The 25,442-nt window shown below is 34.4% G+C and overlaps 3 protein-coding genes across 4 annotated transcripts in view; 1 reads left to right on the top strand and 2 right to left on the bottom strand.

Annotated features, from left to right (window-relative positions):
• Positions 1–319: 319 nt before the first annotated feature.
• On the bottom strand, positions 320–10,381 carry LOC138322909 (intraflagellar transport protein 27 homolog). The gene is made up of 7 exons (XM_069267129.1): positions 10,231–10,381; positions 6,325–6,404; positions 6,011–6,070; positions 5,471–5,530; positions 5,038–5,155; positions 4,367–4,476; positions 320–4,109 (listed from the first exon to the last, which is right to left on the bottom strand). Exons 1-7 carry the CDS (start codon positions 10,265–10,267, stop codon positions 4,011–4,013), a joined length of 564 nt encoding a protein of 187 aa, XP_069123230.1. The 5' UTR covers positions 10,268–10,381; the 3' UTR covers positions 320–4,010.
• A 36-nt stretch (positions 10,382–10,417) lies between these two features.
• On the top strand, positions 10,418–17,817 carry LOC138322908 (ankyrin repeat and SOCS box protein 8-like). Of its 2 annotated transcripts, none has more exons than XM_069267127.1 (2): positions 10,418–16,940; positions 16,996–17,817. In XM_069267127.1, exon 1 carries the CDS (start codon positions 10,725–10,727, stop codon positions 11,658–11,660), a length of 936 nt encoding a protein of 311 aa, XP_069123228.1. In that variant the 5' UTR covers positions 10,418–10,724; the 3' UTR covers positions 11,661–16,940; positions 16,996–17,817. The 2 variants fall into 2 exon arrangements, with proteins under 2 accessions (XP_069123228.1, XP_069123227.1); XM_069267126.1 differs by having other exon boundaries at positions 10,418–17,539; positions 17,596–17,817.
• Positions 17,818–18,902: 1,085 nt separating this feature from the next.
• The window catches only part of LOC138322907 (serine/threonine-protein kinase/endoribonuclease IRE1-like), a 28,266-nt gene continuing 21,726 nt past the window's right edge, over positions 18,903–25,442 (bottom strand). The window contains exon 22 of the mRNA XM_069267125.1: positions 18,903–22,758. Within this exon, the coding sequence (XP_069123226.1) occupies positions 22,561–22,758 (198 nt within the window). The 3' untranslated portion in view covers positions 18,903–22,560. The remainder of the gene's footprint in view (positions 22,759–25,442) is intronic.

Below are 25,442 nucleotides of genomic sequence, written 5' to 3'. Positions count from 1 at the left end.
TACACCCTCCATTTTTCTTTAAAGTCTACTTTTGGTAACATCGTGTTCACAAGCCGTTTAATATTTACATTTGAAAGGTAAGAAATTCAAACAACTCAATGAAATGCTACTTTAAAGAAAGAATATTTAACGTAAAGTCGTTGCTATTTTGCCTATGGAAACCCCATTTGCCTTATTAATTCATTTAAAGTCATGTAACGGTATGTTGATTTCAAATTCATATATGTGTAAATTGAAATGAAGCCGTATTTCTCTTATGTGTATTTCTTTGTAAGGAGACTTACTGAAAATGTTGTCACAATACCAACACAACACTGAATTCATGTAAAAGCAATGAAGCGATATTTATTAAATTGTGTCACAATATCTTTGTGTATACAATTAACAAAAACAATAGTATATAAACAATGCCGATAAAGTCCAATGTCCAGTAATAAGTTAACAGATATAGGTCAGGCAATGAAGACGAGAACCCTCTTAATGTTTACGACTCAGGTAATCGTTGTGGTCACGAAACGAATCGGGTATGGTATCTCATTGATCACGGGGATGTTTTCCTTGGGGAATGAAAATTGGTACTTCATCATGCGTGTGTCATTTTAAAAATTACAGATTGGGTGTTTTCTGGGCGTGTAGAAGGCCAAATCAGTTTTATAGTCAATTTCAATCCAGATTATTATGAAGTATTACTGCAGATATGGACATTACGAATGAATAAGTCATATCTACAGTTTAAATCAAGTTTATATAGATGTATTTGACTGTCTACAGCTGACGATGTAATCAATTTTATTGTTTCCAAGGTTATATCACCATGATATACATTGGAGAGAGATAATTCTACTGACAATTGGATAGGTCCAAATTCCATACCAAATGTCATAGACATTCATATTTAATTTTCTAATTAAAGTTTCTGATCTCGTATAGGTAACTCCGTTACACAGCATTGACGCCGTCCTGTCAAAATCAGTACGTTATCTGTTGATTTCAGCGTGTGTGTTTTGGGATACTGCGGTATATTTGTGTCATTTTTCTTGTGGTAGTCAGAGCTTTAGTCTCTTTGCATTGCTTTTCTGTGATACTCATAAAACGCGCTGCTTCATTTCAGTACCATTTTTTTTTTACTTTAAACATGGTCTTACAAATATACACGCTTGCTTTACTCAATCGCATGCTACATTGTATACAATTTTGTATGTTATTTGTTTGTATTCTTATAAAACTTCTTGTATCTTGTACAGTTCTGCGGTACAGAGGCGGGTTTCAGTCACCTATAGAACACTACAAACGGAAAGGGTTCGATAGAACTGACGACAAACGTTGGAGAGGAAGTGTCTTTGAAGGAAGACCTTCTATGTCTGAATGGAAAATCTAAGCCAATGAATGCGGACTTGGAAAGATCCGGCTTTAAATTATTTCCCGAAGTTCTTTTAGGTACGTTTCTAAGATTTATCAAAAGGTCACTGCAATCGGACTTATGAAGGGGTGGTAAGCGTATGTCGTGGCGCGGCGTCCGTCGTATGACAAAGTTTCAAGCCCGCAACACTCTCTGGATATCTAGAAGGACGGCATTTTTTCCCCCAGAACAATGGACCTGACCCCAAAAGGACCTGACGGACGGGACATAATAGGAGAAATTCTAAAACCGTTCCTCTGCTACCAGCATGAAAGGGTTTTGTTCAAACATAATCAAATTTTGGCCTGCAGTATCTTTGAGTGATAGGAAATTAATTTTAAACCTTGGCTCCGGATCCTGTGGAGCTGGATGGGCGTGGCCAACATAGGGGAAACTGCGCAAAATATTCAAAACAATTTGGCTACATAGGAGCAAAAATGACCGGTATTTGGTCTAATGCTGCGACATCTCCCTGGTTTAATAGCCTCTTGAGAGAAAGTAAATATCTCCGAAACCCAAGAAATGGATATTCAAATTTAGAAGTTTTCCCCATTTTATGAGAACAGCGAACAATACAAGCCTAATCCACCAGACTGCAACATCCTTTGGTGAAACGTTAAAATAATAATAATTAATTAAAATAAATAATTGTTTATACCATATTTGGATCATATTGAAAATGGGATCGTTTTTACTTGTGACATTTCAAATCCATTATGTTTTCCATTAATAACTCCCCATTTCATCTTCCTGATATCTTGTATATATTTCCTTTTCCATTGCGTTATAGAGTGTACCACTGTCAATGACCACAAAAATAACCTACTCATGTATCTCTGGATATTTGTTAATTCTATCTGGATAGGAGACCTAAAGGCCATGTACAATATTTATAGATATTTACAAAGTTTAAACAAAACAAGAGGCCCAGAGGGCCTGTATCGCTCACCTGTTTTTTTTAGTAATTATCCAAAAGATTCTTACAGTTAGAAAAATTAGCAAAATTGACCCCTTATTTTGTTCAATTTTGGATCCCAACCATATAATGATGCTATAGATATCATACAAATATGCTTTCCAATACAAAGTTGCAGGGAGGAAGTAATTTATATGAAAAAAGTAGCCTAATTGACCTTTTCGGTCCCGTGCTTAAGGCCCCGGGGGGTCAGCCCTATCGTTTGTATGATTTTGAATCCCCACCCTATAAGGATGCTACCATTGCGTTATGGGTGCTATCCCATGCTTAGTTGCAGGGAAGAAGTCGTTTATATGGAAATAGTCAAATCAACCACTTTTGACCCTGCCCCTCAGACCCCGGGGGGTCAGCCCAATCATTTGAACAATTTTGAATCCCCACCCTATAAGGATGCTACCACTGCATTATGGGTGCTACCCAATGCTTAGTTTCAGAGAAGAAGTTGTTTATATGAAAATAGCCAAATTGACCCCTTTTGACCCCGCGCCGCAGGCCCCCGGGGGGTCAGCCCAATCATTTGTACAATTTTGAATCCCCACCATATAAGGATGCTACCATTGCATTATTGGTGCTGTCCCATGCTTAGTTTCAAAGAAAAAGTCGTTTATATGGAAATAGTCAAATCGACAACTTTTGACCCCGCCCCCCCCCCAGGCCCTCGGGGGGTCAGCCTCATCATTTGTGCAATTTTGAATCCCCACCCTATTAGGATGCTACCATTGAATTCTGGGTGCTATCCCATGCCCAAATTCAGAGAAGTCGTTTATATGGAATTAGCCAAATTGACCCCTTTTAACCCTGCCCCTCAGGCCCCCGGGAGGTCAGCCCCATCATTTGTACAATTTTGAATCCCCACCATATAAGGATGCTACCATTGAATTATGGGTGCTGTCTCATGCTTAGTTTTAGAGAAAAAGTCGTTTATATGGAATTAGCCAAATTGACCCCTTTTGACCCTGCCCCTGATGGGCCAGCCCCTTCAATTATACAATTTTAAATCCCCACCCTATAAGGATGCTACCATTGCATTATGGGTGCTATCCCATGCTTAGTGTCAGAGAAGAAGTCGTTTATATGGAAATAGCCAAATTGACCCCTTTTGACCCCGCCCCTCAGGCCCCTGGGGGTTCAGCTCTATCATTTGTACAATTTTCAGTTAGTAGCCCATAAGGATGTTACCATCTTTTTTTTAATTTGATATTTTTCTCCTTAGTTTGCTTCCAGGTGAAATGGATGAAACCCTTATTAGCAATTTAAACGTCATGCATTCAAAAATTATTTAGTCCTTTGAGACAGACACTCCCATAATATGTGCCAATTAGTTCTTTGACCAAATAAGCTGATTCCTTTATGTTGGAAATTGTTAATTTGTACAATAAATCCTTCTCCACCACTCAAATGGCTAATCTTTTCAATCAGTTATATAATTAGCAGATTACACAAAATGTATTTTAAAGTGATGCAATCTCTGCATCAGATATTTTGTAATCATCTAATTATCAAAATAATTCAGTGTTTTCAAAGTGTAAAAGAAAATACTTATTGATTACATACAAGTTTTATTTCGTCATAAAAATCTAGAACAGTTGGACGGAGGAATGTATAAGTCATGTTTCAATAGTCTCTTGTGTATTATCATGATAGTGTCTTGAAATGTTCCACTCGTTCTTGGTAAATTTTGTAGAATTCATTGGCTAAGTAGTAGAATGGGGCTTCCACATTCTGGAACTCTTTCTGTAATATTAGAGATAAAAAATTAAATTAGAAAATAATTCAGATCAAATGAAAATTATTTGTTATCATGAAATGGAATAATTAACACTAATGTTTGTGTACAATGTTTAGTTAACAGTGACTTAAGAAATACAATGTTTTGCATGGCCAGTGTCTCGTATATTTTTGGGAATTACCAACATGTAGGTTAAATTTTTTTTATAAAATACTCCAAATATATAAGGTAACAGATTATAAGTACATGTAGGCATACTTACAGATGAGCACTCGAAGTATTTCAAGCCATTTGATTCAGCGAAATTTGAGGCAGTCTTGGGACTAACCACTTGTCTCTGTTCTAAGTCAATTTTATTTCCAATCAAAACACCTGTACAAAAGGAATATAAATAGCTACCTGGGTAAAGGCATCCTTGAAATGAAAACACCTGAACATAAAAACATATTTGTGTGCATTTAATCTGAAGGTAATATTTGGCTAAGAAATCTACTTTCCACAAATATGTTCAACAGACATTTATCTATCAATGGATGAAATGGATGAAAACTCACTTGGGCTAGTTTCATGACAACTAGAGTTATCTCCCTTAGATCCTAATTATATGGGGTTTGAGAAAAACATATACATGTATATGTGCATCTAATAACAATTTTGCAACGAACATAACCATTATTTACAACTGTATTCAAAATTATGTTGAAACGAATTTATATAGAGCATATACATATATATATAACTGGAACCTTCCAAACTGAAAGTCATGATAACAGAGACACTTTCTATGCTTAAGTTAACACCATTATAGATCTTGTCCATTGCAGTAACATTTCAATCCATGATGGATGGACTTGCTCACTAACTAAATCACAGCATTATACTTCAACAGAAAGGATATGTTCATCAAATAACAAGCAAATATGGTAGGTTTACCTGGCATGCGTACTTCCGGCTTTTGTGACCGCACACGTTCTAACCACTTTGCACAACTGGAGAAAGACGTCTCGTTTGTTACATCAAAAACAACCATTATAACTCCCAGATGGTCCCACTAAAACAACACAGAGAGTGAACATGTAGTAACATTGATCAAGACCCCTAATTGACATTAACTTATGTTAAAAAAATCTTACTTCATGAACAACAGTCCAAAGCTATAAATCAAAATGCAGTCAACTGAGTTTCTAACATGCGCAGATTATTATTAAAACATACAACACATGTATATAGCTAAAAGTTCAACTTTCACTATTACCTGTACAGTGTATCTACAAGGAACAGATTCTGTATTCATATCCAATTTTTTTTCCCACTAAATTGGTAATTTTTAAGTGAAATTTTAGTAGTTTTTTTTAAAAGAACTTACATATTTTGTTACATGATCTGAGAAGATTTCTTTTCCAGCAGAGTCATACAAAAACAGCTCCTGTAAAATACAGAAATAAGATAATGTCAAAATAAACAATGACAAAACTTTTCAAAAATCAAAGATTTACACATTGATTCCAGAATTTAATACAGTTTACACATGATAAATAAATTAGTAGTACTGATATTTCACATATGCAATGTACTTGATATATCAAATGAAATCAATCCTATTGACTGTGCCACCAGATGTCAATACGTTTGTTGAATGGTTTTTAATGTATAAAAGCATAAAAACACACAATTGTAAATTTTTATGCCATTTACATAACCTTGTCTCACATAGACAGTCTAATAACCCCACATGTATGACATTAATTAAAACACATATACATGGATTTAGGAACTAAAAGGTTTATCTGTCATATGAAAACAATGGGACAAGACATTTTCAATGTATCAGTAGTGTGTTAGCAGGTGATTTGAGATAATATGCTGTGGTATACCTATTTTTATTTATAGACTATGTAGTACATACCACTGAATCTCTGGTTTCAGGAATATTCACCGACTTTACAAGTAACTCAACACCAGCAGTCTGAAAATAGAAATCAAAGAACAAAAGACTTAAATTCAAAAAGTAATATGTACTAGTAATAATCAGATCTATTATCGGTATATTTTATGTTCAGATCTTTTAAAATTAAGAATCAGTAAATCTCACATTATGATATACATTTAAGAACTTAACTTCTAGAACAATTGCACTTTATTTAAATTATTTTTAAAGAGTATCATATTCTGATTTTTTTTCTGGAAATTTTGTTCCTTTGTCTGATGTTTTTTAATTACCATTGTGTAGTTCTTTGCAAAGTGAGAACCATCACTGTGAAACATCTGACATAGAGAACTCTTGCCCACTGTTGTATCCCCTGAAATTTTTTTACAAAATTTGATATAAAATGTATAGTTTACTTCAAGAAAAAAGTATTACAAAAGCTAACTGATAATAAAATCATATCTGGACTTTCATACAATTCCATTTAACTTCTCTCCATGGCATCATGCAGATTTCTATTGTAAGGTGGAGAGCCGATGAGGAACTATAAAGTGGAAATCAAGATATGATGTTAATCAAATTATTTCAAAAGCTATAAATAATGGATGCAAGTCACAATATTCATCACTCTGAAAAAGACAAGTTTCAAAAACTAAAGAGAACATTCTTTCTCTGAATCAGATTTAGAATTTTATCAGAATAATGACTCTTAAAGCCAATAGACATAAAGCTTATAGACATCAGTAGAAAGTGTAGTTGTAAAACAGATAACATTTCATGTTTGCTATTTTCAAAGGATGTATTCTTAGGCTTTAATTATGTCATATATTGTATTTTCAAAGAAAAGATCCATTGTTTGATATTAGAAGAGGAAAATCTGGTTCAGGGTATGAAAATAACCTGTTTAACCTGTAATAACACTATTAAGATGTCACAGGTAGTTTTGACGTCATCATCTGTATGATGTTGCAGGATTGTCTCTGCAGACGTAAAATTGTCTCTTCAAGGGTGGATTTCTACCTTTTTATATATTGAAATGAGAAATTGAAAGTTTTATTTATACTGCTATTAATTAAAGTTATGTGATAAATAGAATCTTACACTCGTGACTATGTGATATAAAATTTGTTAAACTTGTTAAATAATTAGATATGCCACTGACTCTCTGTCTGTCATGTAAGATCCTCTGTATAAGTCGTCCTTTCTTTACTGATGTTTTATGTTTAGAAATTAAGATTCAGTGCACTTGGATGTGTAACAGAAGAGGAGAAAATGTAGCGGTCAGACCAAGATTTGAACCTGGGACCCTCCAAACACTAGCCGAGTACTCTACCGACTGAGCTACCTGGTCACCGATGATTGACCCAGTCCAATCCCGCTACACTCCTCGTTCCTTTCTCGAAGTCTTCGCCCTGGAAGACTTACGAGACCCTTCCAAACACCACCACCCTGGGTTATTTAGTTGGGCACCAATTTCGTATCAGGAAAAGAGAAAATGTAGCGGCCAGACCGGGATTCGAACCCGGGCCCATCCGACCACTAGCCGAGTGCTCTACCAACTGAGCTACCTGGTCACCGATGATCGACCCAGTCCAATCCCACTACAGATGCAAGAGAAACAACTTAAAACATCTACATCTTTTTAATAAATGAGAAATTAAAATTGGTTAATAATCTTGTGATGAAAACGGGAAGTTTTCCTTACTTGTAAATGCCATTGAAATGAATGGTTTCCATTCCTGTAATTTGTCTGCTTGTAAATACATGTGCGTACGCTGTGACCCAGTTTTGAGTTGTAAATAAACATGTGTATACACGACCAGATGTGCCTGTGTTCAGTACCGGTAGCTGTGTGTACTGAATAGTCTCAGCATTGTGAACCTTGTTAGCTTGATGTGTTTCATTGCGAGCATGTGATATCAGTGTCATTGTAATTCTTGAAATAGTATGTGTGTTGTTAAGTTAATTCAAGCGTTCGGGTGACCAGAGATAAAGTAAAAATGGAATAACCTGCCTTACCCTTGTAGCAAAATATGGACATGGTCATTGGGTATAAATAGAGGTGCTCCAGTCATTATCAGGTTTTTTTTTTGCCCCGAAACGTTATATTTAGCGTCACGGTACGTAAAACTCTTCATCATTATCAGGGTTGTGTTGTTGCTGTGATGATCGGCTAGTGAGACAGCTAAGCGACGTACAAGGACTGAATAAGTCCCTGTGAAAGTCTGACTAAGTCTTTCAGGTGTTTTGTGGGATAGCCGATGCCAGGAGTGCTGTATACCTGGCAGCCAGCATTGTAGATAGCAACTGCGCGCTGAAGCAAGTGTGCGGTGCAGCGACGAGTTACGGCTGCGCTCGAAAACAGAGCAAGTAGCAAGTAGCAAGTGCGCAGTGCAGCGGCGAGGCTACCGCTGCGCTTGATGGTGGTTAAGGAACATAATTATTAGTAGCCGCTGCGCAGAGTGACAAGTGCACAAGCATCGGAATAGTGTCGTTACGCTGGATAGGTTTATTGTATTATTAATAGATAAGTATCATGTGAATTTGTCAGGTCAGTAGCAAGTAGTACGGCTTTTGTTTCTGAATATAAATCACATTTTACAATTTATTACATTTTTGCTACCAAAGGAAACACACAGTAGATTCCGAGTGACCATCGAGACGAACCAAACCCTGTGCACGTTACAATATAAGCTAGTATGTGTAGGGCTGAAATGATTAGTCGAATAATCGGAGGCGATTAGATTAATGAAGCTAATCGCTGATAATCGATTAAAGATTTTATTAATCGTTAATCGTAACATGCATAGCAAGTGCATTGTAAGCTGACTAAACACGTTGACAGATCATGGATTTCTGAGTAAGCCATTCCGACTGGAGTTTCATCTCTTTATGTACATGTTTTGAACACAACAAAGCATATATGATGTGAGAAATACTTGTTAAATTACGTCTCTGTGGAAGTTAAAGTCATTGATCAATGAAAAAGTGGATGTCATGAGAAAGCTTGCAACACGCTGTTCGCCAATTTTCACTAGCGATCGACTCCATGTTGTTACGTCACGGAGGCCTAATCGCCGCCGGGACGCTCGGGAGCGGAAGGAGCAGTCATCTTGAACATTTAAATTTTACTATTGGATGTGTTTATCATATAAAAAGAATGTTTTTGTTAATATTCTAATTGAAGATAAGAGTTGTTGATTTATTTTATTTTTTTGATCACGGAAATAAAAAAGTTCATTGACGAAAATTTGGTCATGTCGCTCCGTGGCGATCAAGATTTGGTTGAAAAGTCGTACGTGTGAAGGTCACGTCTAAACAGCGGGTTAGCCGACTTGATTTAAACGATGTTACGGAAGATGATACAGGAACGGAATTCAGAGCTTATTTGGGATAAAATACGTTTGTTTTGTCAATAAATCTATTCTTATTTGTTGGTAGGCTTATATTATATAAGGCATGTCCTCTGTCATATTGTACAGTAGGTGTTATTATTAGTTGATAACAAAACATGGCGGACGTTTTCAGTAGTCAGTAGTGAAACAATATAGTTGCCTTCAATTCAAACAATTAATCGATTAGTAATCGATTACATGTGACCGAATAATCGAATACAAAAATTACTAATCGTTTCAGCCCTAAGTATGTGGTTGATCTTTTATATAAAAATTAAGATAATGAAAGCTTATTGGGTTGAAAATTCCATTTCAATGTGGAAGCTATTCAATTTAGTTGGACCAATCATGTATAGGTATACTGCTTTCATTTATATGGTAAATTCCCTAATGTACAAAATTAACCTGTTTTCTGTATCTAAGAATAATATCAGAAAGTAGCACGTATTTTTACATAATTTTTTTATCATCGATCGTTGTTTCTAAAAAAAAATATAAAAAAATATATTTCTATACTAGCATACCCCTTCCACTGTGGTGATTTAGTTGTCTTATGACAATGGGTCTTCATACATTTGTATATTTCTAAATTAGCAATTCAACTTAATCAGACTGATATCTATCTGCCAATGAATCAGCGGTGATCGACTTGTGAAGAAAGCAATGAAGAAATATCTTCCATGAGCGGGGGGGGGGGGGGGTGTTCCGCTTGTCAGCTGTCAGTTCTGGTATCGTGTTTCAGGACCAACTATGGAGTTATAGTCTAGTCTCTGTCATTCGTTTATATTCAGACTGAATACGTACCAACAATGACACATTTTGCTCTCAATGTGACCGGCATAGTTACTCGTGTGGTCTCTGTGGCTTGATTCTCGTTGGAATGTTGTTTAGGTTGGGAAAGTATACAAAAACCGAACACCGACTAAGCTGCGTATTTTGATTGGTCTAACCTTTTTAACCAATCGCAACCAACGTACCATTAACTTGGCAAACCGGAAGTCTGGGAAGCTGGAAAGTTCATCGACGAAGCAGCATTTTCTTATCGTTTTAAATGTGCTTAAAATTAACAGGTAATGCGTAGAAAAGACAATGTGTGAAACTATGCATCAAAAAATTCTTCTTAATGATGACTACAAACATGGTGACTAGATCGATGCTTTTCTACGAATGTATCGGATTTCATCAACATTGTGATGTAAACAAGACTAGTAACGTCCGTAATATTTACTTTTTCCAGTTTTAATGAATCAACTTTGATAGAGATACAAAAACCTGTAGAACGCAACTTTACTCTAACTATGGAGAGGGAAAATCATCTCATACTGCCTACTGCTTTTCATCCAATTAACAAATACAACCAGTCGCATTTGGTGTTTGATTTGTACATGGCGGTTGCTTCTGGAAGTACTCAAGAGGCCAGGAATATACTTCTGTCATACCCACACGTCGATTTTAACATACCAGTGAAAGGAGCAACAGCTCTCTCACTATCTCTTTACAAGAGACATTTTGATATATTTTACCTGTTGATGCGCCACTATGAAAAGAGTAAGAATTTGAACCTGAACAAAAGTAGTAAAGACCATTTAAACCGTGTTGAACCACCTATAATCACAGCATGTAGAATGCATTTTTTTGAAGGGGTAGTTGCATTGGTGAATGCGGGTGCTGACATTGATGCAGCGGATAACTACAACCACACAGCACTTTGGGTGGCATGCAGACAACAGATGCCTGATTTAGTGGAGTACTTGATTTCAAATGGTGCTAGTGTCAACAAAACTGACCAGTTTAACCGTACTCCACTTCTCACAGCCTTAACCTACAGGGTCAGCACTTTCATTTCAAAATATCTCATTGTCAATGGAAGCAATTTACAAGGTCCGAAATATCCTATTGGTGGCACAAGTGCACAATACAATCCACTATTCTGGGCATCAAAGCATAAAGCTATGGAAATTGTCAAACTTCTGTTGTGTGCAGGAATCCCTTTATGGGAAATCCGCAGTGTGAGAAGAGCTTTAATCATGGATGGAGACAATGATATGACTGTATTAGGTATTTTAGATGCTGAAATCAACAACCCGCCTAGTCTTAAACAACTCTGTCGTATGGGAACAAGAACATGTATAAGCAGAAACTGCAATGGAAAAGAGTTTTTGAAAAATATTGAAACACTACCACTCCCTGTCATATTAAAGCAATATTTGAGTCTGAGAGTGTTATACATGTAGGATTTGTATACATATTGTCATATTTTGTAGACTCGCAGTTCTAGATTATGAATGGTACCAGATATATGTGTACATATGTGTCTTATGTTTTTAATTGGATTATCCATATGATAAATGCAATCTTGACTAAATATTCTACCAGTTTCTGGAAGGAAGTGGTAAATTAAAGGGTTTTCACATTGCAATCATAAAATGGCTGCCATTCATGAATACATGGTATTGATCTAACCATTATTTCACAACTTTTTATATATCATGCCCAATGAAATGTGATCCATTCTTGACATACACCATCATGTTTGGTGTTGTGATTTTTATAAAGACAGTTTAATGCGTAAATTCTGCTTTCATGGTGCAAATTTTATAGCAAATAACAATTCTTGAAGTGTCCAGACTTTGCAGCTCAAACATACATGGTTGTGTAATGAAGCATTCCAGTACCAAATAGATTATAACGATTGGAAATATATTAAATTCTTAATGCTAATCTTTAGGATATCACCTTTATAATCCTGTTAAGAATATCAAAATAGTACAACAAAGTTATATTTGTTCCTAATATCAAAGCTGCTATATGTGATGAATGAAACTTGTATTTAGCCAAATATGATTCAGCATGTAAAGAAACAGTTAATTACCCTTTTTGACACAATAAGTGCCCTGGGCACCTGCAAAAAAATAGAGAAAAAAATAAGGGGATGCCTGATAAAATCCAAATTTGGACATAATTGCACAAAGTATTTATTTTCAAAAGAAATCAAATAGAGAAACCTACATAGTTTTTATTTAAATTTTCACTCTGCATATTTAGGTCACCTGAGACGAAGGCTCAAGTGAACTATTCTAATCGCCTTTTGTCCGGCGTCGTCCGTCGTGAGTCCGTAAACAATTTACATTTTCGGCTTCTTAGCCAATTTCAATGAAATTTTGCACAAACCTTCTAAGGCATAAGGCCAAGCAAAATTGTGAATTATATGACCCCAACCCCCCAGGGGGCTGTGGGAGGAGCCAAAAGAGGTAAAATTGGCTAAAATTTCAAAAATCTCCTTCTCCACTCACAGATGTGGTAGAAACAAATTCTCTTCATAGATAGAGAGGTCTCAAGGCCCTCTACAGAAATTGTGAATTATATGATCCTTGGGTCTCAGGTTTCCCCCTGGGGAGGGGGTTAAGTTTACTAGAGTTTATATAGGGAAAACACGTTTTTGAGCATTATTTGGTCATTTATAATAGGAAATTAGTCAAATGTTGTCAGAAACATCCCTATGAGATAGCCATTGAATCCTATAGCTATTAAAAAAAATTACCATGACTGACCCCCAGGAAATTCTGGAACTGGTAAATCAAATTCTCTTCATATATTGGAAGGTTTTAAGGCCATTTACAAAAATGGGAATTTCATGGCACTTGGATCTCAGATTTTCCCCTGGGGAGGGGTTCAAAGGAGTAGATATGATAGGACCAGTATTTGGCCTTAATTTTTCAGGCCGAAAATCGGCGAAAAATATTAACTCTGATCCACATCAATTTCACATCAATAAATACTCTCATACTTGCCATTCATCAAAACATAACTTTTTATAACCATGTACACGATGTGCTCCACCTATGACATCATCAAATTCATGATTTTCCTCTTCTCGCTAAATTTTGCTAGAAATTTATCATCTTTAGGTTAGAAAAGGCTTGAAATGGATTTGGCCGCCACCTTGGAGCAACTTCATATTTTGCATGGATATGCGTAAATACACGATACACAACGTTTGAAAATCTCTTCACGAAGGTGGCCACATTCATTTTTAGAGAAAACCACTCAAAAAGTATGATTTTTCAAGGATTGTTGTGAAAAATGGCAGGAAACTGCATGTTGATGACGTCATAGTGAACATCATTGGCACATGCAGGATATTTTTGGGATGTAATGTGTTAGCAAATGTATTCAACAGTTATATGGCAAAATATGTTGTTCTTTACTGGAGAATTAATTTTGGGGCCATATTCGAGTCTTAACGTACCTTCTCCTTTACTATAGTTTATATACATGTAGGAAAAACACATTTATGAAGATTATTTGCTTAGTTTTCATAGGAAATTAGCCAATCTGTGTTAGAATTATTAACCTGAGTTAGCATTTTAACTTCATATCCATATTGGTCCTGGTCGACCCCCAGGGGCCAAAAGGGATCAAAATGGATAACACTTAAAAATCTTTTTACTGAATTCAAAGATATGATGGAACCAAATACTCTTCATAGAATTTATAAAATCACTTACTGCCTTCAAGGGCCTGATGGGCTAATATATCTTTGTTTCATTCTGTACTCAGGTGACCGTTAAGGCCCAAGGGCCTCTTGCAAAAAATTGTTTATTAATTCAAGGTAAGTGAAATGGAGCCTTAGGCCTCCAAAAGGGGAGGGGCATGCACACTTATATAGATATGAGTGCTTGTGCAGATGGGAGTGCTTATTGGGTTGGAAACAGTAACAAGTTTGTTATAGACAATAATATTAAGTAACAATAACTAGGCAACAGGCATTGGCAACACCACCTACACTTTGGCAGCAACAATTAAGTCCATGCAAATTTATAAAGATAGCTGTTCATATATCTTTGTGATATATGTATATATGCTTAACCCTGAATGGGCTAGAAGTAATATACAATGTATTATGCTATATGTGTTTGAAATCCTTATTTTTAGCATATGAATATACTGGGTAATTTATTTGTTGTCATTGCATCACAAATATATGAAAACAAGATACCAAAAAAGGCAGGTCTATTTTATGATATGTAATTTTAATGCCATGTATGTATGTGACGAGAGAATGATTTAATTATTCATCCAACTCTCAATATGCATATTCTCAAAAGAAAATGAATTATAAATTAAAGGGATCAAGGTGTAGATTTATTTGCAGCCTTTATATTTGATGATGATGCTAAATGTTCAGGTAAAAAAGCTGTATTAATTGTATCACTATTTTATATATACATTTTATCATGTAAATTTATTGGTAACTAACAGTTGATGTTGATGTTTATATGTTTTGGACAGTTTTTGTACAATGCTTAGCCAGCCATATTGCTTGCCCATGTTGGGATTTCGTGTATTTATGTTGAGTTGAAGGTAGTTCAAAAAACTCTTTTGATCAATGAAGATTCATTTTGATCATATTTCTGATTTAAAGGTACTTTAACAGGCAGAAAATCTTTGAAGGATTTACGGTATAGTTCATCAGAAAGCAGATAAAATACTGATTGTTACAAGTGAAGAATTCTCTATTAAATTTTAATTACATTTTGAATAATCAACCAGTTTATTACCTCCAAATTCTATATTAAATATAATTCCATGTGTATTATAATAGAATGCACCTTTGTGATAATTGATTATATCTATAAAGATATTTATAAATGTTTATGTGGTAAAAAGTGTTTACATATACACATGTATTTGAATAATAATATGTGACTTTGTTAAAATAAAATGGGACCAGTATTGTCTTGCTGAAAGGTTTTGGTTACAATTTACACAGTTCATTATAAATGTACCATTTTCATTTAAAAAAAAAATAGTTTTATTTTATCAGAACTTGGAATTAACAAAGAATTTAATCAGAAGTATTTACAACTAGAACTATCTTCAAAATAGCAAGAGTTGTACTCTCTCTTAATGTAAATGACTTCTTTTTCACTATACATTATAAATTCCAATGTATTATACACAAATCATTACTTGTAGATAATTTTAAATAGTCCAAGCGCATTTATTTTTATCAGTTTTTAGATGAATGCAGGATTATGAATTGAAATGTGGAACTGAAGCTGTGAGTGGAAAGGTGATATTGATGTACATTTTACAGGGATCAAATAATTCAAATTTTGCTTATCAAGATGAATAAAATTTAATTACCTCCCTTGGTATGAGTTATGCTTGAGGTTTTACAAAGAAGTTATTGCAGTAAAAGTTGTTGAATAAATAAGTAGTCTGGATTTTACCAGATGGAGATAGCTGTCAGGTAATTAATGCCAGACTAAGGCTCCTTTTGGAATATTGAATAGGGTATGAAAATAGGTACATCATACATTTTAGCTGCTACAGCTGATGTAAGACCAAACTTTTGTCACTATAGATGAGTCAAGTATTGAGATAATCGTTAGTATTTAAGTGTGCAGTATTTTTATATGTTTGTGTTAGTTTTGAGTGTTTGTGTGATTGTGGTAGTTATAGGAAAAGTGTGCAATTCTAGTCATTATTTTTCATGTGTTTATTTATATTTGAAATTAAAATTAAATTGAAATAAAAAATGATTCATAAATAAATATTTTATTCAAATATTAAAGAACAATTTTGATAGTATGGGAGAATTTTCATACATTTGATTCTAGTCGTAATGTTCAAATTTTGTGTAATAATGTAATAGTATGTGAATGGCAGATGAACTTGTATGATGCATATATTTGTTTGGATATATCCTATTTTCTTTTCGCTGTTGAATACTCAAACATGATGAATAAAGACATAAAAAGGATGGGAAATTTAAGAAGACAATACATACAGTCAAACCTTGTTAACTGAAAAGTTGATTATTGTATGTTATCTGAGCTTGTGTACTCCTGATGTTATACCTGGGTGGTATTTAAAAATTTAATGAGACCAACAAAATACTTTCCAGCGGTATTGAAGAGGTTCAACTGTATGTAAATACACAATAGAAAGGATTTTAGAGATGCAGAATAAAAAAAAAAATCGACAATAACATAGTGGTAAATTGCTTTCCTTTAGAATTCTTTATATCCCACACTTACCGAGATTAAAATTTAAATAAGTCTGTGTAAAGTTTGTAACCTAGCTAGCTAAAGGGATATGACACAGTGACATTACTAACCAGATCAATGGTCTAAGTATTTTTATTTTGTTTATGGCTATATTATGACTGACAAGAATTTAATGTGTGTTACATTTTATTGTTAATATGATAATTTTATATGTTGTACAAGTATTTATAATGAATTTGTCCGGATTACAGGGCCAATAGTCTTAATTACAATATCAATGAAATATAATTTTATAATCTGTCTCCATATCGTATATCATATTTTCTTCCCTAATTAGTTTCAGTCGACGTCTAGGGGGTGATAATATAGCACTAAAAATCTTTGGGAATGTGTTTACATTACATAGCAGTTATACATACATCAATACAAAAGAGTCACATATATGAAAACTTGGAACTGCAGTAAATGTATAATTTTTATGTCATTAACTTTAGCTAGGTTAACTTCTTCGGCATTTAATAATTAGTGATACAATGTCATTAACTTTAGCTAGGTTAACTTCTTCGGCATTTAATAATTAGTGATACAGAAATGATCATTGTTACAAATAATTTTGTTACTTTTGACGATAGTCTTGTACAGATGAATTTGATGTCACTGTTTGTCACAATATGATACATTTACTTACACATATTATATATACCAGGGACTTCCTAAGACATCTTTGTATTGTATATAAATGTTGTGAATAGTATTTGTAACGTCTCTCAAAAAGGTACCAAAGATCTGTATGTTAACAAATTTTTGTTTATTTTATGGTGCTATTATGTTCATTTAATACCATTAAGCTGTCTCAGATGTAAAAATTCCTCTGTTTTTGCTTTCCTAAATGTTAAATAGCCAATTCTGTAGTTTGCAACAAAAATCAGATAAAATACCATTTTGCTTGTACCAGCTTCTCACCATTTTCTACGTAAGCTTCAGCTGCTATTACAAATTTTGATGTGCACTGATTTGAGTCCACCCCAAAGAATAGTCAGTTTTGAACAGAGAAAAACCTATGTTTTAGGTATGTATGGTTGATACCTATGTTTTAGGTATGTATGGTTGATACCTATGTTTTAGGTATGTATGGTTGATACCTATGTTTTAGGTATGTATGGTTGATAAATGTGCAATCTGTTAATCATCGGGTTAATACTTGTTTAATATGGCACTGTTGACTTAAGCTTGAAAAATTGAAAATTTGACAGATACTTATTTGTTCTGTTGTTGACTTTAGAATGCAGATTGTTTCTGTAATAACTGGTGCTTCATGTTTTTTGTGTTGACCATTTCATTTTCATCAACAGAAATAAAACAAAATCTGCAAATATGGATGTGTTACTGGTACTATATAACAAAACATTTATTTTTTGGCACCAAAATGATAAGTGTGAATATCCCGAACTACATTTTACAGTTAAGTAGTTCCCCCTTCCGGTTATTGTGACATCATCTTTTGACGTGAATTTTGTGTCATCACAATCACCAGAAGGTGGCACTATATATAGCTAATTGATAGTAAACTGTAATTTACTAACAATGTTTTAGCATCTCTAAAACCTTGTATTACGAGAAGAAGAAATTATGTTTTATGCCATACTATCCATTCATCAGGATTTCACACAGAAGAAAATAAATTCTCGTGCTGCAATGATGACATCATAATATTCTAATGATAAACTTAAGTATCAGTTATCATCATGAAAACCTGGGTTAAAGTTGCAGGAAAAATGCTACTTGAATGAATAATAATAGATAATAAATAAAATTATTAATACCAACTGAAAAATAGGTCAAGGTAATCTATATTTAGCAACCTACAAATCGATTGATTACTAAAACTTCCTATTATATTAATAGTCATGGTCATTTAAGGTACCGGTATAAGTGGAGGAAAGCCAGAGTATCCAGAGAAAATGCAGATAAAGAAATGTAAATATGAAGATTCCTACTTTATGTGAGTGTCCCTGGAGAGGAAGCTGATAAAAGGAACAGTCTGTGTTGATGCATGTGGATGACAGGTCCTGTATGAAACAGTATCATCTTACTCTGATGGCAGTTGACAGATCTGTGGTCAGCTTCTTAAGAAGGACTTGGAATCAAAATAATATTCAGTTTACTTAATGATAAACCAAAGACAGAAGTTCTGAATAGCCAAATTAACCAAGTTTTCAGAACTAGAGAAATTCAGCACACTGCTGTCTAACCATATTCCAGCTACTAATGGCCATATATATATTACTGTATACCACAATCTGCAGTGTTCCAGGGTTTCAGATCATAAAAATACATACAGTAAATTTTAAAAACTTCTTGTCTTATTAAATAGCCCATTACCGGTACAATTAAATCATTTGTTCCTATTTAGAAAAAAATGGCTATTGAACAAGGTCTGCTAAAAACAAGAAGAAGTGATTTGTCTTAAAATTTATTTGATGTATTTGATGCAAAAATGAACATTTACAAATGGAATGATGTTTATTTAGCAATACATTGCTATGTACATGACATGTATATGAACTAAATAAAATTAATGTAAAACACATTTTAACAAATAATTTATTTTAAATACCTCTGTCCAGTTCAACAAAAGCTTTTGTGATGGAAAATTAAAAAACAAGATTGTTATAAAGAATAAATTAATACTGTACAGCCATGTTTTTGTGTGTGCGTTATCAAGGGACATAGTATGATATATTGTTACAAAAACTTCGACCCTAAAAAAAATTACTAAATGGCTTTACAGTAATGTCATAATTAAAATCTCCTCACTCATGCTTTCAAACATTCATAGAATGCATGATAAATTATACCGCTAATTAAACAAGGAAAATTAGTCCCCTTCAGTATAAGAAATATAAAATGTATATGTATAATTTGACAATGTTTTTCTTTGATGTTGATCATTCCACACACCAACTTGCCATGGTAAACAAAATAAGAGCCAGTAACATTACACGCCCCTGCTCCATATAACGTTTGTAAAGGACATGTTGTGATAGGATCAAATTTAGATTGTATGCCCCCTCATTTCATGGCAGAGATTAACTAAAACTAAGCCATTGGCTAAGCATTACTTGTGCTACCCCAATGTTTGAGACCATGGTAACCAAATATTCCTCCATTATTGAAGTATGTGATATGTCCCGATAAAGACAGCCTTATACCTCGTATTACAACAATTGACCAAGTTTGAACAAATCTATTTAAAAGTTGATGAGTTATTGGCCTGTGTAAAATGACCTGGTGACCATGACAACCAAAATTTTGGAGGTTTCATGCACAACTGCATATGATCCTCATCATCACTATAAAGTTTCAATGAAATTGATCCAGCAGTTGAGAAGGAGTTGTCCAGATAAATTAAACTTGTGTATAATGACATGGCTACTTTGGCATCCAAAAAATAATAAAGGCCACATGCACATCTACTCATGGTCTCAAACATTGCTGCCAAGTTTCATTGAAATTGGTTCAGGAGTTAAGGAGTTGTCAGGACAAATGTTTCTTTTCTGTGTTTTTTTCCCCGAGGACAGAGGGGGTATAAAAAATATTCTAAGAGCTACACCCTTAACAAGGTCAAAGGAAGGACGGACAGTAAGAATGTAAAACTAGAGTAATGATAGGTGAATCAATTCATTTTATATTAATATTTGGCATGATATCATAGAAAACTATTACATCCTTGTGGCATAAATGGGTACCGTAGTGTGTGGAAAGAAGAGATGAAGTCATTAAATACAAGGCAATGGGAGCCTGTACCACTCACTAGGATATTTAATGATGCTGCCGAGAATATTGGAGTGATAATTGATGAACTTAATTCTAATAAAATTGTTCATAAAATGTGCACGGTTGGTTCATTTATTGTTAATCCCCTTGATAATAGGTTGGTGACTGTCCAAAAATCTATCATTTCAATCCTCTACCTTAATTCTAATAGGAATCAGGTGCCTTGATTACTTCCAGGGAACATTTTAATATATGTGACCCTACTGGCAAAGGGTCCTGCCCTAATGACATGGTATAGCTTCGTTGTGAATCTCCAACACAAGAAAAAATTTTCAGTCAAGTGAAATCAAACTTATGTAATTGGTTCAGAAGTTTGAAGCCTAATAAAATGTAACAACACTATATTCTGACATATTGCTATTATTTTCTTGATAATTAAAAAAAAAAATTGTTTTGAGGACTGGTCCTTTGGCTGGGAAGCCCCGAAATTTCAGTTACTCCAAGACGTGCTCTAACACTCTTATCATATACAATCTCACACACATTGGCTATATTCTTAATAATACATTTTCTTCCATAGCCAAAAACATACAATCTCACACATATTGGCTATATTCTTAATAATACATTTTCCTCCATAGCCAAAAACCAAAGGTACAAAGCCTATAAATAAAATGTGAAATGAGATGATACAAAATACCGTGAGTGTGAAGTCATAAACAAACACAATACAGATACTGTCATACATCAATCATTGACAAAGATAACAGCATGTAAGCGGGTTATTTTTGCCTTGAAGTGTTGTAGAACTTTGTTAGATTGATAAAAATACAAGACCTGTAAGCTTTGTTATCACAGTAGGGAAATGTTAGACATTGTACAACAAACACACATACACAGTAACATATCACATTAACAAAATACAGCAGTGCTCTTTTAAGTCATTCTGGTCCTATTTCATTTCCTGTTAATTTATTCACAGCTAATATAAAAGTTCAATATTTCCCAATGTCAATATCTTTTACATTGTATCAAAAAATTACACAACTTGTGATATACATTGTATATCCTTCAATGTTCATATACACCATTTATGAAATGTATCAATAATCTGTTACCATTGGTAGACACAGCATCAGAATAGAAAATAATTTCTAAAATGCTTTTTATATAAAATCTTGGTGAGTAAGATGACAAGTCATCCAGATGAATAGAAGTATAATCTGTTAGAACAATGGCTTTGTATACTACCTGATTTTGAATAAAGATCAAGATTCTTAACAAAAACAAACCTGAAATCCCTTCACTGCAGTATGTTTAAGGCATCAGGTATTTGTTACTTTTGAAAGGGAATTAAAGTTAATGCTGTATGAACGACCGATGCTACACCATGTCAGAAGCTCATTTGTCCTTGGACAGGTGAGCTAAAAAGGTAACAATTTAAAACCAATAGACTTAAAAATATCTTCGTAATCATAGTAGATTTAAATACTGTAGATCTCTTTCCAGGCTCCACGTACTACTCATTCACACTACTTTCAATTGTACACTTGTTTCACCCACTTAAATCACATCCATATACACATTTTTATTCATAATACTTTAAATTTCACAGCATTGTTTTGGGAAGAACTGAACTATTAAATGACAATAACACATGATTATTAAAACAGAGACAGACTTCCTAACTGACATCAGTTAATAGCTTACTTAATTATGCAGGTTATGTGACTTATTTTGGCTTTTGCTTTTTGTTTAAACCAGTAATTTTAACAATATTTATGGATGAAAGTTGATATGAAACAGTTAATGAAACAACCTCTCCATTTGCAATGCCATTCTGTAAAATTAATAGTTCTGGATGAATGAACTAATATGAAAGAGCTAGCTAATGACACAACCTGTCTCTGTTTGCAATGTCACTAAAATGAACAATCATATTTGAGATATGTCATAGAAGATGCCCTATTCTATGAGAGAAAGGAACATCTTGTGGTCCTGAATAAATTATGTATTTAATTTATTTCTAATTAAGCAAGCAGTATCACGTACTAAATTTAGAAGGACATGATTTGGCTCAAATACTATTATTACATACTTGATATAAAGTAAAACTGATAATAAAGCAAAATATTTTAAAACTGTCCATACATATAAACTAATAGTATCTGTGACAGATGTCAATTGTATGTTCTTTGATTGAATAAAACAAGAAATTCGCTGCAGGAAAAAAAAGTATCAATAAAATGTAGTCCTCTTTTAATATAGGATTAAAATTGTAGAAATATAAAAATATTGCACTGCGAGCACCACATGTTATGATATACACACACACACACCCTTACAATAACTTCTGTGATTCTATGAAGTCTTTATCATAATATTGACGGAATGAACGTTCATCTTTACAACACTTCATGGCGTGGTATGTGTGAATTAAAAGTCTTGGAAAACGTGAAGTGAAGTATAACACAAATTGGTCAGGTACAGCTCCAAGGGAGTTCTTCACATTATCTGGAAGCTCTCGGTAATGGTGTTTCTGTAATGATTTCAAAAGAATAATATTTTGATTCAGGTGACATGAATTTACTGTTACAGCAAATGTTACGAAAAGTTATATATGTTGATAACACTATATAACAAGAGGCCCATAGGCCTTAAGCGGTCACCTGAGTTCGGATACAGAATGAAACAAAGACACAAAAACACTATATATTGGCCCATCAGGCCCTTGAAACCAGTCGGTGATTTTATAACTGACTTTTCAATCTATGAAGAGCATCTGGTTCCATCAAATCTGTGAATTCAGAAGATTTTTTTTTTCTTATTTTAGTCATTTTGACCCCTTTTGGCCCCGCCCATCTACCCCTGGAGGTTGGCCAGGACCAATATGGATATGATGCTAAAATGCTATCACAGGGTAATAATTCTTACCAAGTTTGACCTATTGAAAATTAAGCAAATAATGCTCATAAATGTGTTTTTCCAAATCAATTAAAATAGATTTGACCCCCTAATCAGGGGAAAGTCTGAGATGTCAGGGCTATGAAATTCACAATTTTTGTAAAGGGCCTTAAAAAGACCTTCAAATTTATGAAGAGTATTTGGTTCCATCAAATTTGTAAATTCAGAAGGAGACTTTTGAAATTTTGACCAATTTTGGCCCCACCCTCTGGCCCATGGGGGTCGGGCAGGACCAATATGGATATGAATGATAAAATACTATCTCAGGCTAATAATTCTAACAAAGTTTGACTCATTTCCTATTACACATGACCAAATAATGCTCAAAAATGTGTTTTCCTTATATAAACTATTGTAAACTTGACCCCCCTCCCCAGGGGGAAACATGAGACCCCAGGGTCATATAATTCACAATTTTTGTAAAGGACCTCAAGACCTTTCAATCTATGTGGAGTATTTGATTCTGCCATTTCTGGAATTTCAGAGGAAGATTTTTGAAGTTTTAGCCTATTTGACCCCTTTTGGCCCCACCCCTCAGGCCCCTGGGGGTCAGTCGTGGAAAAATTGTTAATAGGATTCAATGGCCTTCGCATACTGATAATTCTGACAACATTTGACTTATTTCCTATTACACATGACCAAATAATGGTCAAAAATGTCTTTTCCCTATATAAACTATAGTAAACTTGCCCCCTCCCCAGGAGGGAACGTGCGACCCCAGGGTTATATAATTCACAACATTTGTAAAGGACCTCATGACCTTTTCATCTATGAAGAGTATTTGATTCTAACATTTCTGGAATTTCAGAAGAAGATTTTTGAAGTTTTAGCCTATTTGACCCCTTTTGGCCCCACCCCTCAGGCCCCTGGGGGTCAGTCGTGGAAAAATTGTTAATAGGATTCAATGGCCATCTCATACTGATATTTTTGACAACATTTGACTTATTTCCTATTACAAATGACCAAATAATGCTCAAAAATGTCTTTTCCCTATATAAACTATAGCAAACTTGACCCCCTCAGGCCCCTGGGGGTCAGTCGTGGAAAAATTGTTAATAGGATTCAATGGCCATCTCATACTGATATTTCTGGCAACATTTGACTTATTTCCTATTACAAATGACCAAATAATGCTCAAAAATGTCTTTTCCCTATATAAACTATAGCAAACTTGACCCCCTCCCTAGGGGGGAACATGAGACCCCAGGGTCATATAATTCACAATTTTTGTAAAGGACCTCAAGACCTTTTAATTTATGAAGAGTATTTGATTCTACCATTTCTGGAATTTCAGAAGAAGATTTTTGAAGATTTTGCCTATTTGACCCCCTTTGGCCCCACCCCTCAGGCCCCTGGGGGTCAGTCATGGAAAAATTGTTAATAGGATTCAATGCCCAAAAATGTCTTTTCCCTATATAAACTATAGCAAACTTGACCCCCTCCCTAGGGGGAAACGTTAGACCCCTGGGTCATATAATTCACAATTTTTGTAAAGGACCTCAAGACCTTTCAATCTATGAAGAGTATTTGATTCTACCATTTCTGGAATTTCAGAAGAAGATTTTTGAAGTTTTAGCCTATTTGACCCCTTTTGGCCCCACCCCTCAGGGCCCTGGGGGGCTGGGACCATATAATTCACAATTTTGGTTGACCTTTGGCTATGGAAGGTTTCTGCAAAATTTCAACAAATTTGGTTCAGTAGTTTTGGAGAAGAAGTCGAAAAAGTAAATTGTTTATCGCCATACGACGGACGACGATGGACAAAAGGCGATTAAAAATGTACATAAATCATCATTGGTTCTGCTTCAAAAAGATGAATTTGGACAGAACAAAACATGACCTACCTTTATATGGAATGGGTAATACTATACTCGCTCCTACACCATTTATTGTCATGGGTATCATTACTAGAAAATTATTAGTCAATAGCTTTGTATGACCTATACAGTATGTAGAATGACTGGGATCCCAGCTTTGTAAGACCTATACAGTATGTAGAATGACTGGGATCCCAGCTTTGTAAGACCTATACAGTATGTAGAATGACTGGGATCCCAGCTTTGTAAGACCTATACAGATCCCAGCTTTGTAAGACCTATACAGTATGTAGAATGACTGGGATCCCAGCTTTGTAAGACCTATACAGTATGTAGAATGACTGGGATCCCAGCTTTGTAAGACCTATACAGTATGTAGAATGACTGGGATCCCAGTTTTGTAAGACCTATACAGATCCCTGTTTTGTAAGACCTATACAGT

Source organism: Argopecten irradians, chromosome 5 (genome assembly GCF_041381155.1).
Source record: "Argopecten irradians isolate NY chromosome 5, Ai_NY, whole genome shotgun sequence".
Lineage (NCBI taxonomy): Eukaryota > Metazoa > Mollusca > Bivalvia > Pectinida > Pectinidae > Argopecten > Argopecten irradians.
This window is presented reverse-complemented; position numbering and strand designations above follow the sequence as displayed.